We start from the raw sequence: 19,312 nt of genomic DNA, 5'->3' as shown, positions 1-19,312 counted from the left end.
TGAAAAGGGAGTTTGGAGAGAGGGTGAAACATCCACCCTCGCTAAGAGAGGGAGCCCTCCGCAGGAGTACCTATGTGTTTGGAAATTTGACGTCCTGGATCAATGCGGGAATTGATTAGCCCATTTTATCTTGTGGCGAATAACGGCTTGTCTTGGATTTCTACTTTAATGTTTTGGAAAACTGATCAGATGTTGGGGGTTTCAGAGTTGGACGGAGGAGACCTTGGCAACGGATTCAACTCGATAATTGCAAACAGCACGGTTGGTTGTTCTCAATACTTATCAATACCGTTTAAAAAGTTCGGCTTTAATTTGAAATGTTGCCTAACCCAGAAACAGAGCTTCTAAAATACTGTTAAAGCGTCACATAATGTGACGCTTTAACATTATTTTACTTTGGGTCATTCAAGTTTATAGACCTACAAGCTACTTTGCATGGAGTCGGCTTAAGCTATTATTTAGAGTTTACTCGCTACAAATTAACACAACCTTAAGTCACGTTGAGAACGTAGACCTACAGGTGTGTGTTTCCCCCGGTAATCTGAGCTAACCGTTTAGCGTAATAGGTGTACCGGCGAGTTGACTTCAGCGCAATCAGAACGATGACTTGCAGCTGTATGGCGCTCTGCTTGCCGCTTAGCAGACGTTCAGGAGTCCTGCGAGCAATTTGATACATTTTGAATCGTTGGTCATTTTTGAACAATCCAATTTGTTGACATATTTAAGGTTGTGAAATTCGCAGTGAGTATTGTAAATAGTTATGGTTAGTTTAAACTAATAGGTGAGTTGTGGTGTGGCCTATTGAGATCTGTCCAAATTGCTCAGGTTTCTTTTTTTCTTCGTATTACTGAAATTCTTTCATCACCGGGATTGCCTTTGCTATCGAAGGAGTCTGATCCCCCAAATAAACGGATATCTTGAAAATTAAAGCCGCGCATTTGCCCAACTAATGACCATGATGTCGGAGGAACTCGATGTGGTGAAGATTCTTTGCTCACCCCTCAGACACGAGTATATTCTTACAGAGGTAGGCTATACTTCATTGTCGAATTAGCACAACAATGTTTTTATACCTGCAGTGTCCACTTTATCAAAGCGTAAAACCCTAACCACGAACATCTCCAAAGTGCAGTCACTAGGCAATGAGCATGTGGATGTAAACTAACCCACAACTGGCCTCTGAAATGTTTACTCCATCGATATTTAGCGGAAGCCTATTATGATTTAAAACCCTTATTGGGCCTATATTACGATTGTTAATTTTTTTCGAATATTCAAAAATTGTTTCATTTTCTCCAACTAGAGCTCGTCAGATGATGATTCCTTTTCGACGGCCTGTTCTTCCCTCTCGTCGGCAATCGACGCTTCAAACCATGTCTGCAGCCTCTCTCACTGGGAAGACGCTGTGCACCAGCTGCGGTCTGGACATTGTGGATAAATACCTGCTCAAGGTACGTAGCCACTGCTGTAAAACAAGGCAACCGACGTGTGTTGAGGTATTGTGTGTCAGTCAAGGGCCGTAAATGTTTAGAGGTTGTTGTAGCCTACGCTCACGGGCTATGGATGACTAAAAGCCTGTAGGCTATAGCAGTCAAAACATTTCTTGGGGCGTTATCACGTTTGTTCGTAATGTCGTTACTGACGTCTTTCTTTGAGCCTAAGAAAAGACTAGCCTACATGTTCTTTATTAATGTGCTTACTGGATAAGTAACAAGGAGTCGTGTGTCCTTTTTAGCTTAACTTTTAAAGAAACTTTCCTGAAACCTGTGACGGTGTTTGATAATAACGGCTTCGTCTGTGTGCCTCGCAGGTTAACAACTTGTGCTGGCACGTGAGATGCCTCTCGTGCAGCGTGTGCCAAACGCCTCTCGGGAGACATGTCAGTTGCTACATTAAAGACAAACACGTTTTCTGCAAAGTGGACTATTTCAGGTAAACACGTTGTCTCTAAACATGTTCAGCTCAGTTTTCCTTATTAATGTTATTCTTTGGGTTCCTCAATGGGAACTGTCTGCCTGGCATTTTTCACGCCAAAGGTGAACGGGGTTAATTAGCCAAGCCTATCCCGTTAGGCTACAGGCTACATAGCTACACAAATAATGATGGTACATCAAGGACTAGGTTAATGATCAAGTGTTGTTTGGCAAAACTAACACCTGAATGTGAGCTGACTGCATTTGGAAGTGTCTGTGAGGGAGAAAAAAATTGACAAGAAAATAACAGTTGAAGAAAGTTAATTTCCTGCCCGACCTCTAATCTCCTCATTGACTCAGTCAGTGGTTCTCTCACACGGTCTCTTTCTCTCTCCCCCGCCTCGCCTCCTCAGGAGGTACGGGACTCGGTGTGCGCGCTGCGGCCGGAACATCCACTCCAACGACTGGGTGCGTCGGGCCAAGGGCAACACGTACCACCTGGCCTGCTTCGCCTGCTCCACGTGCAAGCGGCAGCTCTCCACCGGAGAGGAGTTCGGCCTGCTGGAGGAGGCGTCTGCTGTGCCGCGTGCACTACGACTGCATGGTGGAGAGTCTCAAGCGCTCGCTGGACAACGGTACGGGAGAGGGGATGTGTAGGTAGACCCAGGGGCAGATTAGGGCAATTGGGGCGACCACCAAATGATGAAAGGGGAGGAATTTTTCAATAATTCTACCACAGTGTTATGCTAGCTGTCACTATTCTAAATGGTGAAGAATGATGATGATGGTGAGGAAGGGGGATCAATTACCTTTTTTAAATGTGTGGAGTCATTCATGGCTCTGCTTGGTCCTGTTCTTAGCACTGAGTCCTGCACAGGGTTCTGATGTGTGTGCGTGTGCGTGTGCGTGTGTGTGGTGTGTGTGTGTGCGTGTGTGTGTGTGTGCGTGTGTGTGTGTGTGTGTGCGTGTGTGTGTGTGTGTGTGACAGGAGAGGGGGAGGATGGTGATCTGGAGTTGTCCCACCCCAAACCAGCCAAGAGGGCTCGCACAGCTTCACTGCTGACCAACTACAGGTGTGTGTGTCTGACGCATCCTGTCAACCGGTTGGATGGGTGGTGATGGTGTGTGTGTATAAAGGGTGTGCAGGTGATGGTGTGTGTGTGTGTGTGTGTGTATAAAGGCTGTGCAGGTGGTTGTGTGTGTGTGCGTATAAAGGCTGTGCCTGTGTGCAGGTGATGGTGTGTGTGTGTGTGTGTATAAAGGCTGTGCCTGTGTGCAGGTGATGGTGTGTGTGTGTGTTATAAAGGCTGTGCCTGTGTGCAGGTGATGGTGTGTGTGTGTGTGTATAAAGGCTGTGCCTGTGTGCAGGTGATGGTGTGTGTGTGTATAAAGGCTGTGCCTGTGTGCAGGTGATGGTGTGTGTGTGTGTATAAAGGCTGTGCCTGTGTGCAGGTGATGGTGTGTGTGTGTGTGTATAAAGGCTGTGCCTGTGTGCAGGTGATGGTGTGTGTGTGTGTGTGTATAAAGGCTGTGCCTGTGTGCAGGTGATGGTGTGTGTGTGTGTATAAAGGCTGTGCCTGTGTGCAGGTGATGGTGTGTGTGTGTGTATAAAGGCTGTGCCTGTGTGCAGGTGATGGTGTGTGTGTGTATAAAGGCTGTGCCTGTGTGCAGGTGATGCAGGCTCAGTTTGCTCAGGAGAACAACCCAGATGCCCAGACGCTCCAGAAGCTGGCAGAGAGGACTGGCCTGAGCCGGAGAGTCATCCAGGTCAGAGACACACGCGCACGCACACACACACCACACACACCACCCCCCCCACACACACACCGCCCACACACACCACATCCCCCCACACACACACACCGCCCATACACACACACACACACCACACACACCCCCCCCCCCACACACACCGCCCATACACACACACACCACACACACCACCCCCCCCACACACACCGCCCATACACACACACCGCCCACACACACCACCCCCCCCCACACACACACCGCCCATACACACACACACACACACCACCCCCCCCCACACACACCGCCCATACACACACACCGCCCACCCCCACACACACACACCACACACACACATGGCAGATGGTTAAGGACTGGAGGTGCACACTTCTAGGAGTATTTTTGTGGTTTCCCAACAACTGTTTATCTTTTCACCTGATACAGAACCTGATCTCTCTTCCTCTCTCTCCCCTCTCCAGGTGTGGTTCCAGAACTGTCGAGCGAGACACAAGAAGCACGTTAGTCCCAACCTGGAGCCCCCCATGACCACTCTGTCATCCATGACCACTCTGTCATCCATGACCACTCTGTCATCCATGACCACTCTGCCCCTGGTGGAGGACCTGCAGTACACCGCCTTCATACCGACGGACCCTCCGCTGCTCGCAACACTGCACACCTACATGGACGGTGAGCACACACACACACACACTTCCTTCTCCAAAACACATCCACCCACATCACACACATCCAACCACAAAGATGATCAATTTGAATAAATGTGTAATATGAAGCTTTTATTATTTTATTATAGATTTGTTGTTATTTGAGTTTTTAATGAAGTCAACTGTTTTGACCACCTTTACAGTTCAAGGCTCAACCCCCTTGGTGTTCCAGCCTCTTCTGTCCCATTCGATGACACAGCTGCCAATCAGCCATGCATGACCCGCCTACAACAGGACCGGGTGTTATGATTGGTAGGCAAAATGGATTAGCACATCACCAAGGATGCGGAACTAAAATCCAAATATTTTCCACGAAGTTAAAGCACAAAGGAGAAATCACGTTCAAGAAACGAAACAAACAGCTTAACTCTGTAGAAGTATTTTTGTTAATATATAATATATATATTTGGTTATGACATTTATGCCATTTAATTTATTGGATGTATATGTGACTAAGCACTTTGTTTTAAATAAATTAACTAAAGGTTAATGGAGGAGTTTCTAGTAATGTGGGTTTGGGTTGGTGTCTCACTGGGCTGTGATGATGAATGGTAAATAAAAACCATAAAAGACCGCCTCCTCTTGAACCCCTCTACTTCCTCATGAGATCTCTCACCAGCAACGCTTCAGAGATCCCCTGGTGCTGGAACACTCTCCCCTGTCCTCTAGACTTCAACCAAAAATGTTTCATTGGTTCGTTCAGATGCAGCCCTCTTAAAACGTTTTATCCTCCATTCAGTGTACTCTTTCTCAACCTCACACTTGTCTTCCTCCCCTCTCATGCCCTCCTCCTCTTCTTCCCCTCTCATGCCCTCCTCCTCTTCCTCCTCTTCTTCTTCCTGGTTGTGTGTAGGACTCTCTTTAGGCTGCTGGTCATGTGATACGGCCTGGCCAATGAGCCGTTGTTGTACTCATGGTCCAACACTAGGGGGCACAGGGCAGAGAGAAGAACGTCAGTCTGTAAACTTTAATTTAAAATTCTCAATGATATTTGGTCATTCGTCCTTTAATCATGTCAAAAATGAAAGACTGAGTATAGATGCCAGGTTCAGGAGAAAGGATATGTAAATAATATACATTCAATAGAAACAAAACGACTATTCAAATAGGTTTTATTTAGAAAAAAAGGAATTCAGTCTCATTTTCTCTTAAAAAAACAAGTTCTTAACTTTTAACAAGTTAAAAATGCATCAAATAAAAGGTAGAAAAGAGCGTGTAAATAACATAGAAAACATAGCACTTCAGTTTTGATTTGTTCCGTACTGCTAGGAAGCCCTGTAACAGCTATGACCTCATCATTTCTCACAGGAAGTACATCCCTACAGGAAGTAGTTGCCCACAGGAAGTAGTTGAAACGGAGAACTAAGACCTACAATCCCGCCTTTTCTAGAACCCTATGTCAAATTGAACCAGTGGTTTCTCACAGAACTTTCAGCTCAGATAGCTCTAGCGATTAGCCCTGGGTGGTTGTTGGTAAAAAAAAAAAAAAGCGCCCTTGGAAGTTGGTGCCTCTCCCTCCCCTCACTTTGCCTTTCCCCCTGCCTCTCCCTGCATCTGCCTCTCCCCCCTCTCCCTCCTCTTTCTTCGCCTCCCTTCGCCTCTCCCCCCCTCCTCTCTCTCCCCTCCTCTCTCCACCTCCTCCCTCTCCTCCACTCATCTCTCCCCTCCTGTCTCCTCTCCCCCCTCCTCCCCCTCCTCTCTCCCCTCCTCTCTCCCCCCACTATCCTCTGACTTGTCTATGGAAGACACGTGTGTACAGTTGATGGTGCAGTCATTCTTTGTTTTGTTTTCGTTTACATTGTTTTTGTTTACATGTCATCTGTCCTGAGCTCTTGCTTACGGTTTACATGGTGTGTGTGTGAGGCTACTGTGTGTGTGTGTGAGGCTACTGTGTGTGTGTGTGCGTGCTATCTTGGGAGAGCGTCACAAGTCTTGTTCCAGCGAGTGTAAAACTTGATTTAGAAAACAGGATCATAATACAGACATCAGATTATCAGAGCCCTTATTACGTGCCACATACATCTGACTGCAGATCAAGAGGTCTGACCTACACGGTAGACACCATCATGTAACCACCACACACACACACACACACACACACACACACACACACACAGAGGTATGTTTGCTGTTGTTAGTCAGTAGAAAGTGTGCCAGTGATTGTGGTAAAATGTGCTGTTGCTCAGGTCAATGTTGAAGTGTGTTAGAGGTGTCTGTAGAGCAAAGCTACTAGTGAGCAGATGCATGCTGCATCATCGAGTCTCTCAGCCAATCGGAGCAGCCGTGCAGGGGTCAGAAGAGGCGGGGCTATTCCCTGGACTTCCTGGGACTGTGGTCTGTCTTTCCCAGAATCCTGTGCAGGCCAGCTGACATGAGGAAAGGCCTCTCTGGGGTGCCGTCGTTCCTCTCCAAGTCCTCACCTGGAGGGAGGGAGGCGATAGAGGAAATGGAGAGAGAAGACAGGAAGTGGACGGAAGAAGTAAGGACAGGAAGTATAGACCGGAAGTAGTGAGAGGATACAGAAGAGCAGTAGTAGTAGTAGAAACAGGAAGTGGAAACAGGAAGAATTAGAGGTGTCAGAGAAGGTCAGAAATGAAAGGTGACCATGCTTGCACTGAGTGAGGAATTGAATAAGAGTCAGGTGATCGTGCAAAACCTGTCCAATCACAGAAGACCAGAGTTAGTGTTAGCAGACAGCTAACAGACAGTGTGTGCATTGACGTGTAAGGTTATTTGTGTATTTGTTTGGCGTCTGTGTGCGGTGTGTGTGTGTGCGGTGTGTGTGTGTGTGTGTGCGGTGTGTGTGTGCAGTGAGTGTGTGCGTGTGTGTGTGCGGTGTGTGTGCGGTGTGTGTGTGATGTCTCCTTACAGAAACACAGGAAGAGTGTGTCCACACACATGGCGTAGACGCTGAAAAATCCGTGAGCGATCAGGTAAGACCCAAACACCACCGTCTACCAATCAGACGACAGGAACAGAATCACTATGGTGACTAGATACTAACTAAACGCTTTATTGGTCAGCTTTATATACGTATTTTCATTTTTTGTGTAGATGTATCTCACCAGCAGAGGAACCCAGTAGAAGTTCAAACTGGGAACTTCCTCTTGAACAATCGGGATCTTCTTTGTGAAGAACAAGAAGGCGATGACACCTGCGACACACACACACACATACACCATAACACACACACCATAACACACAGTTGGTTAGACAATCCTGCCCTAACACAACTGCAAGTGGGGGCTGCATAGTAAGTAAGGTATTGTATCTAATCAAGTGTGTGTTTGTGTTATGATCTGTGTGTGTGTTATGGTGTATGTGTGAGTAATAGTGTGTGTGTGATAGTTGCCCAACTCACCCACTCCTCCTGATATCAGCACCTTCCCTAGGAACAGGAGGAAGTCTGTCACCCTGTCCAGCACCGCTACCCTGCAGGGAGACAGAGAGAGGTGTCAGCCCGGGGAGGTGCCACCCAACCCGGGGGAGATCACTAATCCAGGCTTCAGGAGGCCTCACCTCACCACGTTCCTCATCAGCAGACAGAAGGCATCTTTGGCTGATGTGCAGAAGTTCTTCCCATAGATGGCCACCTGGATCACCAACACAGGACTTTCAACATATTCTCAATCGCTAATCACTCCAACAATTCCCCAATGCGATGCTGACAAACTCGATCCCAATGCCAGCTAGCTCACCATGCTAGCAGTCTTCCTGTTACTAAATAGCCTCCCATGCTAACCAACTCCCCACGCTAACCACCTGCCGGCGCTAACCGGCTCACCATGATGTATGCGTTCCTGTTGAGGAAGCGGATGAATCGCTCCAGGCACCAGAAGCAGCACTTCAGGCAGCAGAGCAGGAAGCGAGCAGGGGCGCTGGTGGAGCAACGCAGCTTCTGGTCCAGGTACTCCAGCAGCACGCGCACCAGCTGCACCACGGCCAGGAGCAGGGCCCCGAACGCCAGGGAGCCCGTGTGGTACCTGGGGGTCGGGGGCGGGAGGTAAAGATGCGTTGTTTAGATAGACAGAGAGAGACAAGACAGACAGACAGACAGACAGAAGGAAAGACAGACTGACTGACAGACAAACTGACAGATGGAGAGCCAGTCAGACAGACAGACAGACAGACAGACAAACAGAAGGAAAGACAGACTGACTGACACAGACTGACAGATGGAGAGCCAGACAGACAGACAGAGAGACAGACAGACAGACAGACAGACAGACTGACAGACATACTGACAGATAGAGGGAGAGTCAGACAGACAGACAGACGTACCTGATGGCCCTGCTGAAGGAGGAGAAGAGGGGGCAGGGGGGGATGTCGTGGGGCTTGCGGCGGGCCCAGTAGTAGGAGGCGAAGGCCCCAGCCAGAGAGCACTGCTCCAGGGCCAGGGTGAAGTTCACCAGCCACAGGAACACCAGCAGGTTGCACAGCTGCAGCAGGAACAGGTAGCGGTGGTACGGCGTCTCCCCGCCGTAGAACGCAAACGTGCACTGGGCGCCCGCGCACGCCGGGGAGATGTTGGTCCTGTTGAAAGTCTGAAACGACAGGAAGTGTCCCTGAGAAAGAAGTATCCTAGCTAACCAGGAAGTGATCTGGCTAACCAGGAAGTGTTTGCGCTTACTAGGAAGTTTCCTCCCTAACCAGGAAGTGATCTCGCTAATCAGGAAGTGTCGTACCTCTGGGTTGCAGGTGCGGTTGGCGTAGCTGCAGTTGGGTTCAGGAGCCATCACCTTGTAGATGGCTTCTCCAGAGGAGGCAAGGAAACTACAAACATGCTGGCTAAGGACCACAACAGCTTCCTACGGCTAGCAGCACAACCACACACAACCACTGCCCTCTGCTGGAGAGAAACAGCATTACATTGACTGATTAACGAACAGTTCCTATTGGTTGGGGATACACAGCCGTGACGGCCCAATAGGAGATGCAGACAGCGAGGAGGAAGAAGGTGATGATTGGGTAGAAGAGAGTTGACATGATGTAGCTGATCGCTCTGGAGGAAGACAAGGATGAGACAGAGACAGAGGAGGGAGAGAGAGAGCAGGAGAGACAGAAAAACAGAGATAGTCTGAGTAATAAAGAAAGTCAAAGTCTATCTTTATTGGGAAGTCAAAACTGCCAGATAACCATCAGTTACACCACAACAACCATTTTGGATCCTACTTACTCATATTGAAACAACATTTCCAGACCAAACTAAAAAGTAAAGAGAGAGAGAGGAGCAGGTCGTACTTGCTGGCCTCCCTCAGCAGTGCGACGGCCACGCGGACTCTCCTCCTCAGGTAGATCAGCATCAGCAGCATGGAGGCCTCAGTCACCCCCAGACTGACCACTGAGGAGGGGGAGACGGGGAGGGAGACAGGGGGGGAAGGGGGAGGGAGACAGGGTGAGGGAGACGGGGAGGGAGACGGGGGGGGAAGGGGGAGGGAGACAGGGTGAGGGAGACGGGGAGGGAGACAGGGGGGGAAGGGGGAGGGAGACAGGGTGAGGGAGACGGGGAGGGAGACAGGGGGGGAAGGGGGAGGGAGACAGGGTGAGGGAGACAGGGGGGGAAGGGGGAGGGAGACAGGGGGGGAAGGGGGAGGGAGACAGGGTGAGGGAGACGGGGAGGGAGACAGGGGGGGAAGGGGGAGGGAGACAGGGTGAGGGAGACAGGGGGGGAAGGGGGAGGGAGACAGGGGGGGAAGGGGGAGGGAGACGGGGAGGGAGACAGGGGGGGAAGGGGGAGGGAGACAGGGGGAGGGAGACGGGGAGGGAGACGGGGGGGGAAGGGGGAGGGAGACAGGGTGAGGGAGACGGGGAGGGAGACAGGGGAGGAAGGGGGAGGGAGACAGGGGGGGAAGGGGGAGGGAGACAGGGTGAGGGAGACGGGGAGGGAGACAGGGGAGGAAGGGGGAGGGAGACAGGGTGAGGGAGACGGGGAGGGAGACAGGGGAGGAAGGGGGAGGGAGACAGGGGGGGAAGGGGGAGGGAGACAGGGTGAGGGAGACAGGGTGAGGGGAGGAAGGGGGAGGGAGACAGGGGGAGACGGGGAGGGAGACAGGGGGGGAAGGGGGAGGGAGACAGGGGAGGAAGGGGGAGGGAGACAGGGTGAGGGGAGGAAGGGGGAGGGAGACAGGGTGAGGGGAGGAAGGGGGAGGGAGACAGGGTGAGGGGAGGAAGGGGGAGGGAGACAGGGTGAGGGGAGGAAGGGGGAGGGAGACAGGGGGGAGATGGGGGGAGTGAGACAGAGGAGAACATCATGAACATAATGAAGTACCTACCCATTCATCGAACCATCCTCCCTCCCACACACACACACCCACAGACACACACACACCCACCCCTCTCCGGGTACCTACAGAAGATGAGCCAGGTCTGGCTGAGCTGCAGGTAGACGTGGACGTCTGTCTGCAGGCCGATGTCCACGATGGTGACGTCCGCTCCAGGCTGCTCTCTCAGACCCACCAGCACCCAGTAGCAGTGCCAGATACCTGGAACACACACTCACACTAATCAGCAGACACACAGACACACACACAGACACGCGCACACACACACACACACACACACACTGACCGTAGGCGACCACCAGGAGGACAGAGAGGATGGTGAACCACAGCAGCAGGCCGGCGGTGAAGCGAAGCAGCAGGATGAACACCAGACTGACCACCAGGGCTATGACCAGACCACTGTAGAGTGACCAGAGAGAGACTGTAGAGTGACCAGAGAGACCAGAGAGAGACCAGACCACTGGAGAGAGACCAGATAGAGACCATAGAGAGACTGTAGAAAGACCATGGAGAGACCAGAAAGACCAGACCACTGGAGAGAGACCAGAGAGAGACCAGAAAGAGACCAGAGAGAAACTGTAGAGAGACCATGGAGAGACCAGAAAGACCAGACCACTGTAGAGAAACCAGAGGGAGACCAGAGAGAGACTGTAGAGAGACCATGGAGAGACTGTAGATGTGCATGTGATTGTCTGTGAATGTGTGTATATGTGTGCTCACATGAGGATCCAGCTCCAGGAACTAGCGTAGTCCTCTACGATCTTCACTCCCAGCTCTCTGGTGTCGACCAGCCCTGTTATACCACTGAGGAGAGAGACGGAGGAGAGGAGGGAGGGGGTGGAGAGAGACAGGGAGGAGAGGAGGGAGGGGGTGGAGAGAGACGGAGGAGAGGAGGGAGGGGGTGGAGAGAGGCGGAGGAGAGGAGGGAGGGGGTGGAGAGAGACAGGGAGGAGAGGAGGGAGGGGGTGGAGAGAGACAGGGAGGAGAGGAGGGAGGGGGTGGAGAGAGACAGGGAGGAGAGGAGGGAGGGGGTGGAGAGAGACAGGGAGGAGAGGAGGGAGGGGGTGGAGAGAGACAGGGAGGAGAGGAGGGAGGGGGGTGGAGAGAGACAGGGAGGAGAGGAGGGAGGGGGTGGAGAGAGAGGAAGGAGGGAGGGAAGGAGGACAATTAGGAAGTGTGAAAGAGAGGGAGGAGGCTGAGGTGTGTGTGTTTGTGTGACTAACTTGGCAGCATCTCTGAGCTCTGTCACACTGCGGGCAGTGTCCAGGGCGTCCTTAAAGGCCGTCTGATTGGCCACGGTTAGAGTTCCATTCAGAGTGATGAAGTCTGGGAAACATCGCTGGAGGACTGAGAGAGAGTCAAAGAGAGAGAAAAAGACCATGTATGTAATTACAGAGAAAGATAGAGAAAGGGAGAGATGTCTGTACTTAGAGAGAAAGAGGGAAAGGGAGGGATGTGTGTATTTACAGAGAGAGGGAGAGAAAGAGAGAGAGAGATGTGTGTATTTAAAGAGAAAGAGAAAGAGAGAGGGAGAGAGAGGGATGTGTGTACTTAAAGAGAAAGAGAGAGGGATGTGTGTATTTACAGAGAGAGGGAGAGAAAGAGAGAGAGATGTGTGTATTTAAAGAGAAAGAGAGAGTGAGAGAGGGAGGGATGTGTGTACTTAAAGAGAAAGAGAGGGAGAGAGAGGGAGGGATGTGTGTACTTAAAGAGAAAGAGAGAGGGATGTGAGTACTTACAGGGTCTGCTGGGAAAGATCATGGAAGGACAGTCCTCATCCCTGAGCACCTGAGAGACAGGCTAGAGGAGAGAGGAGGGAGAGAGAGAGGAGGGAGAGAGAGGAGGGGGAGAGAGGAGGGGGAGAGAGAGGAGGGAGAGAGAGAGGAGGGAGAGAGAGGAGGGGGAGAGAGAGGAGGGAGAGAGGATGGAGAAAGGGAGGAGAGAAAGGGAGGGGGGAGGAGGAGAGAGAGGAGGGAGAGAGGGAAAGAGAGAGAGGGAGGAGGAGAGAGAGAGAGAGGAGGGAGAGAGGGAGGAGGAGGGAGGAGGAGGGAGAGAGGGAGGAGGAGGGTATGGACAGTCAGACAGTACAGAACATTATAGAAGAGCCGAAACAGAGAGGAGATGATGTTAGTGTGTGTGTGTACCTAGGTGTGTGTACCTTGGAGGGGTTGTTGAAGCCTGGTTTACAGAACTGGCGGTAGTATTCCCAGGATGCTCTGTTCAGCAGGTGCTGCTGCAGGTGCATCTCTGTGTAGGTGGCAAACCTGTCTGGACACCTGGACACACACATCTGGAGAGGACACACACACACAGTCAAACACGCACTGTGACTGTGTGCCACAGTACCTCCGTCTGTGTAGTACCTGTGTGTGTGTAGTACCTGTGTGTGTGTAGTACCTGCGTGTGTGTGTAGTACCTGTGTGTGTGTGTGTGTGTGTGTGTGTAGTACCTGTGTGTGTGTGTGTGTGTGTGTGTAGTACCTGTGTGTGTGTGTGTGTAGTACCTGCGTGTGTGTGTGTGTAGTACCTGTGTGTGTGTGTGTGTAGTACCTGTGTGTGTGTGTGTGTAGTACCTGTGTGTGTGTGTGCATGTAGTACCTGCGTGTGTGTGTGTGTGTGTAGTACCTGTGTGTGTGTGTGTGTGTGTGTGTGCATGTAGGGGGGTCAGATGGCTGAGCGGTTAGGGAGTCGGGCTATTAATCAGAAGGTTGTTGGTTCGATTCCTGGCCGTGCAAAATGACGTTGTGTCCTTGGGCAAGGCACTTCACCCTACTTGCCTCGGGGGAATGTCCCTGTACTTACTGTAAGTCGCTCTGGATAAGAGCGTCTGCTAAATGACTAAAATGTAAATGTAGTACCTGTGTGGTGGGACACTGCAGGTTGATGAGGACTGCAGGGTTGGCACATTTCAGGATATTGAAGTAGAACAGGATGGCTTTGTTCCTACAGGAGCACAAACACCACACACACAGACATACACACAGAGTAATCCTCAGACATGCACTCCAGACAGGCATTAAAGAAGCTGAGCTGAGCCTGCTCTTCTCCTGGCTGACCAGCAGAGGGCAGTAGAGGACAGCATCCATCAGACTGACATGAGAGCGTGTACCCTCGTGTGTGTGTGAGTGTGTGTGTGAGGACTCACGCGTTTGGTGTTCCCTTCTGACCACAGAAGTGTCCGTAGCTGTCTGTAGGGTGGATCACCTTCCGGGGGTCGCCATGGAGCCAGGCTGGGGGAGGGAGGGAGACAGGGGAGGGAGAGAGGAGGGAGGAGGAGAGAGAGAGAGGGAGACAGGGGAGGGAGAGAGGAGGGAGGAGGACAGAGAGAGAGAGGAGGGAGACAGGGGAAGGAGAGAGGAGGGAGGAGGAGAATGAGAGAGAGGAGGGAGACAGGGGAGGGAGAGAAAATTAATGGGAGGATGGGATGGAGATTAGAAAAAGAAAGAAAGATGGAGAGAGAGAGAGACAGAGAGAGGGGAGAGGGAGAGAGAGGCGGAGAGAGAGGGTGGAATGGAGAGAGAGATGAGAGGAAGAGAGAGGGAGAGAGAGAGACAGGGAGAGATAAAAACCATCATTACTACAGTAATCTGTAGTCTGACTGCTGAGAAAAGAAATTATGTTTTAATGAAAAAAGAGAGAGAGGAAAATTGACAATAAGAGAAATGTTATGTATGTGTGTGGGTGAGTGTACATATTGTGTGTATGAGTGTGTTAGTGTATATGTGTTTGTGATTGTGTATTCATGTGTGTGTATGTGTGTTGTGCATTGCACACAGGTACATGTAGACTAGCAGGATTAGAAGCCTTGCGTGAATGAGCAGTTGAACTGCTCCAGATCTCCCCAGGGGAGGGGAGGAGGGGGAGACAGGGTGAAGGAGGCAGGGTGAAGGAGGGGGAGACAGGGTGAAGGAGAGGGAGACAGGGTGAAGGAGGCAGGGTGAAGGAGGGGGAGACAGGGTGAAGGAGAGGGAGACAGGGTGAAGGAGGCAGGGTGAAGGAGGGGGAGACAGGGTGAAGGAGAGGGAGACAGGGTGAAGGAGGGGGAGACAGGGTGAAGGAGAGGGAGACAGGGTGAAGGAGGGGGAGACAGGGTGAAGGAGAGTGAGACAGGGTGAAGGAGAGGGAGACAGGGTGAAGGAGGGGGAGACAGGGTGAAGGAGAGGGAGACAGGGTGAAGGAGGGGGAGACAGGGTGAAGGAGAGGGAGACAGGGTGAAGGAGGGGGAGACAGGGTGAAGGAGAGGGAGACAGGGTGAAGGATCGGGAGACAGGGGCAGACAAAGGAGAGATGGGAGAGAGAAGAGTGGAGAGGGGAAGTCAGGGGAGGGGGGTGTCTCCAGGGGCAACAGACGGGGGAGAGAGGAGTGGAGAGGTGGGGGTCTGCCTAAGTGGGTGATTTCATTGTAGGATGATGTCATTGTAGGATGATGTCATGGTTTGGAGCTGGTAGAGGGGGGGGGCTGCTGTGGAGACATGCTTTGAGGTGAGTGGTGTGTGTGTGTGGTGTGTGTGTGTGAGAAGTGTGTGTGTGTGAGAAGTGTGTGTGTGGTGCGTGTGTCGTTTGAACCCACTAAAGTGTGTGTGTGTCTGCTAACATGCATGTCGGTGTGTGTGTGTGTTCCGCTCTCCTAATGGCATGACATCATCTGTTTCAGCCAGGCTGGCTGAACGTCTGAGGATTTTAATTCATTTTAAAACATTTATTAATCCAGCAGATGCTTCTATCTAAGGCGTCATACAAACACAACATGCAGCATCCACATGGCGCTCAGAGTCAGTCCTGCAGGTGCAGCGTGACTCTCCAGAGCTCTGCACTCGACTGCTTCTGCCTGGGGGCAGCCTGTTGAGGCATAAGCTCACGCTAGCGGGCAGGGGACTGAGTAGAGCTCAGAGAAATGGATGGGACGAGGTCATCCCCACGGAGCAGAACACAGAGAGGGTTCTAGAACCTGGAGGTACCCGAGCCAGATGGGGTAGGGGGGGGGGGGGGGGTTGGAAATAGAGACAGAGACAGAAATAGAATGAGAAAGAAAGAGAGGAAAGAGAAAGAGAGAGAGCGACAGAGAGGGTGAGAAAAGGAGAGAACAAAAAAGAGAGACAGAGCGATTGTGCTCACTAGCTGAGACAGAGAGGAGGAGAAGAGAGGAGAGATGGATTGAGAATCTCTTGATGGTTGTGAGAGGGAAGAATGATTCCTGACAATGCTGAACACACACACACACGGTCTGAGGGGGTGTGTGTGTGTGGGTTAGAAAGAACGGTGTGAGTGTGTGTGTACTTACCCACAGTCCCCAGAGCAATGTATGCGAGGATGACGAGGATGAAGATCATACAACACAACACGTCTGTGCAGCTCCTGCAGAGACAGAGACACAGAGTCACACACACACACACACACACACACACACACCCACACAGGTAGCACACACTCTACCCACCAATGCCGTGTGAGTGTGGTTGTGTGATTGTGTGTGTGTGTGTGTGTACGGTACCCAGAGGTAGTTGATTAATGACTGTCTAGCTGATACTGTGAGCAGTAAAATTGGGTTTTAAATCATCACAGAGGATGAAGAGCTGCTCAGTCTGCAGAATGAACCAGATTCTGGAACCTGGAACACACAGCAGCATGGGAAACCTGCACCAGTAGACAGGACACCATCCAGACTGCCTTCTGGTCTAAAGGTACAATTTGGGGGGGGCTGATTGGCCAGTTGGCTGACTGGCTGGCTGCCTGATTGGCTAGCTGGCTACCTGGCTGGCTGCCTGATTGGCTAGCTGGCTAGCTGGCTGGCTACCTGATTGGCTGGCTTGCTGACACAGAGAGAGAATCAGATCCAAGCAGCCAGTTGGCTGCTCCTCTCCTGTGACAGGCCTTCTGTGATGTCACATCCTGTTCCTGTACTGTCTACTGTGCTGCTGTCCCACTAACCGAGTCCACCCTCTCTCCTCCTCCACCTCTATCCTCCTCCACCCTCTCTCCTCCTCCACCCTCTCTCCTCCACCCTCTCTCCTCCACCCTCTCTCCTCCTCCACCCTATCTCCTCCTCCACCCTATCTCCTCCTCCACCCTCTCTCCTCCTCCACCCCTCCACCCTCTCTCCTCCACCCTCTCTCCTCCTCCACCCTCTCTCCTCCTCCACCCCTCCACCCTCTCTCCTCCACCCTCTCTCCGGAATGTCCCTTTAATGACACCTCTGCTTACCTTCTCCTGATTGGTCCCCTGAATGAGGGGTCAAACGAGCGCGGCTCTCCTGAAAAGCACAAGTGTTTATCAGACACCAGCAGACACCAGCAGACTCCAGCAGACTCCAACAGACTCCAGCAGACACCAGCAGACACCAGCAGACACCATCAGACACCAGCAGACACCATCAGACACCAGCAGACACCAGCAGACACCAGCAGACACCATGCTGTCGGCTTACACAAACAATACTTGTCTAGATTTTAAAACAGCACTCCACTGTTTTAGATCTGTAATCTAATTATTCACACATACTGTAGTTACAGTTAAACTGCACATTCTCATGTGGTCTTTATATAGGCTTTTATATAGAACTTCCAACTCCCCAAACAGTATGAAGAGTGTGTGTGGATATATACAAAGCATGCAGGTGTGTGGATGTGTGTGTGGATGTCTGTGTGTGGATATATACAAAGCATGCAGGTGTGTGGATGTGTGTGTGGATGTGTGTGTGTGTGTGGGGGGGGGGTTAAGAAAGAGAGATTGAGAGAACAGAAAGAAAGGAAAGCAGACTAAGAAAGGGAGAGAGAGAGAAATAAAGACTTGTAACTCCTGTCACCCCGTGTTGTGTGAGTTCTGGTCTGACAGCTGTGAGTGTGGTGGTGTGTGTGAGTGTATGTGTGAGTGTGAGTCTGTGTGTGTGTGTGTGTGTGAGTGTGTTAGTGTGAGTCTGTGTGTGTGTGTGTGAGTTAGTGTGAGTTAGTGTGAGTCAGTGTGTTCTGTTACTATACTATCGGAGAAGAAAGCGAGACATAGAACTAGGCCAGAGAGTTATGATCATGTCTTATTCAACACTCTCTCTCTCTCTGTCTCTCTCTCTCTCTCACACACACACACACTGTGAGAATGAGGGAGAGAAAGAGTGCTAGAAAGAAGAGTTTTGAGGAGAGGAGAAGAGAGAAGACAGTGGAAAGGACAGCCCTCCAATCACATTTTAGTCTACACTAAGTCCCGGCCAATCAAGTTGTTTGAAGCCCTGTGATTCATAACAACGTTGTCACTCTAATTCTAAAAGCACCAATCCGATTAACGCGTCCATGGCAACCCCATAGCAACAACCCTGGTGTCTCTCCTCCAAATCCTGGATTAATTAGGCCTGTCCTCTCTCTCTCTCTCCCTCTCTCTCTCTCTCTCTCTCTCTCTCTCTCTCTCGGTCAGAACAGGAAGTAGATGAGAGGGCATCTCCTCCAGCAGCTTCCTGTGTGCAGATCAAAGTGAGGAATGTTTCACCCACCAGTCAGTCCCTCCCCTTCCTCCCTCAACATTATTTCTCTATCCTTCAGTTTTCTCTCTCTCTCTCTCTCTCTCTCTCTCTCTCTCTCTCTCTCTCTCTTCTCTCTCTCTCTCCTCTCTCTCTCTCTCTTCTCTCTCTCTCTCTCTCTCTCTCTCTCACTCTCCTCCTCTCTCTCTCTTTCCCTGTCTCTTTCATAACCTCCTTTCTTCCCTCTCCCTCTTTCTCCTTCTCTCTTCTATCCCTCTCTGCTTCTCTTTTTCTCTCCTTCCCTCTCTCTCCCGCTGTCCACCTCCCCCCTCTTCCCTCCCTCTCTCTCTTCATCTCTCCATCACTGTCAGAGACAGACAGTGTAAACTGTCTGGTTATTACAGAGCAGGAATGGAAGGTGGAAAATGATTTATTCCCCTCCACTCCTCTCGTTCGCTGTCTCATCCTCCCATCCTTGGGGGAAAGGGACACACACACACACACCACCCACACGCACACACCACCCACACATACACACACCACCCAAACAGACACATCTACACCACCCACACACAGCAGAGAGAGCCCTATAGAGGCCTTGTATTAAAGGGGCTGGTATGTTTAGTCTCTGTACTGTACGGGGATGCAATGTGCATGTGTGGGTGTGTGTGGGTGGGTGTGTGGGTGTGTGTGTGGGTGTGTGTGAGTGTGTGTGTGTTTATTAAAGTTTAAAGGACCAGTAGCAGCATCTTAGATATAGGTCAGGTCTACGGTACTGACTCCATCTTTCTACCTCTACATCCTCTCTCTTCCCTCCTCCCCTCTGTCTGTCTGTCTATCTCTCTCTCTCTCTCTCTCTCTCTCTCTCTCTCTCTCTCTCTCTCTCTCTCTCTCTCTCTCTCTCTCTCTCTCTCTCTCTCTCTCTCTCTCTCTCTCTCTCACACACACACACACATCCCACACATACACTGTCTCTCTCTCAACTCTGTCTTAGATCTGAAGTATCTATTACTGTTACTAAACTAAACGGGAATGAAAGCTTAATTACCGAGCAGATGGCTATTAATTTCTCTCTTCTCTCTGTGTGTGTGTGTGTGTGTGCCCATAGAGGTCAGTGAGTCATAGCAGCTAAAAGAAGACCTCCAGAAGGTCTGGGTTAGAAGACTGGTAATGTTCTAGAAGGTTAGGGTTAGAAGACTGG

At 51.0% G+C, this 19,312-nt stretch overlaps 2 protein-coding genes across 3 annotated transcripts; one reads left to right on the top strand and one right to left on the bottom strand.

Annotated features, from left to right (window-relative positions):
* The first annotated feature begins 6 nt into the window (after positions 1–6).
* Positions 7–4,960, top strand: LOC134015632 (LIM/homeobox protein Lhx8-like). The gene is given in 10 exon segments (XM_062455205.1): positions 7–261; positions 1,304–1,451; positions 1,811–1,932; positions 2,327–2,483; positions 2,485–2,548; positions 2,902–2,961; positions 2,964–2,986; positions 3,585–3,680; positions 4,142–4,352; positions 4,531–4,960. Coding segments are annotated over 9 exon segments (948 nt in total). The 5' UTR covers positions 7–261; positions 1,304–1,313; the 3' UTR covers positions 4,608–4,960.
* A 1,274-nt stretch (positions 4,961–6,234) lies between these two features.
* Positions 6,235–17,060, bottom strand: LOC134015631 (choline transporter-like protein 5-A). 2 transcript variants are annotated; one of them, XM_062455203.1, is made up of 20 exons: positions 16,869–17,057; positions 15,949–16,022; positions 13,813–13,897; positions 13,526–13,610; positions 12,827–12,958; positions 12,408–12,468; positions 11,892–12,015; positions 11,389–11,472; positions 10,955–11,067; positions 10,738–10,869; positions 9,629–9,728; positions 9,297–9,389; positions 9,073–9,160; positions 8,669–8,931; positions 8,172–8,370; positions 7,907–7,980; positions 7,749–7,819; positions 7,453–7,541; positions 7,257–7,341; positions 6,235–6,807 (listed from the first exon to the last, which is right to left on the bottom strand). In XM_062455203.1, exons 2-20 carry the CDS (start codon positions 15,995–15,997, stop codon positions 6,695–6,697), a joined length of 2,040 nt encoding a protein of 679 aa, XP_062311187.1. In that variant the 5' UTR covers positions 15,998–16,022; positions 16,869–17,057; the 3' UTR covers positions 6,235–6,694. The 2 variants fall into 2 exon arrangements, with proteins under 2 accessions (XP_062311187.1, XP_062311188.1); XM_062455204.1 differs by having other exon boundaries at positions 6,679–7,043; positions 16,869–17,060.
* Between the last annotated feature and the right edge of the window lie 2,252 nt (positions 17,061–19,312).

Source organism: Osmerus eperlanus, unplaced genomic scaffold (assembly GCF_963692335.1).
Source record: "Osmerus eperlanus unplaced genomic scaffold, fOsmEpe2.1 SCAFFOLD_537, whole genome shotgun sequence".
NCBI lineage: Eukaryota > Metazoa > Chordata > Actinopteri > Osmeriformes > Osmeridae > Osmerus > Osmerus eperlanus.
Note: the sequence above shows the minus strand (reverse complement) of the source record. Positions and strands in the feature narration are given on the sequence as shown.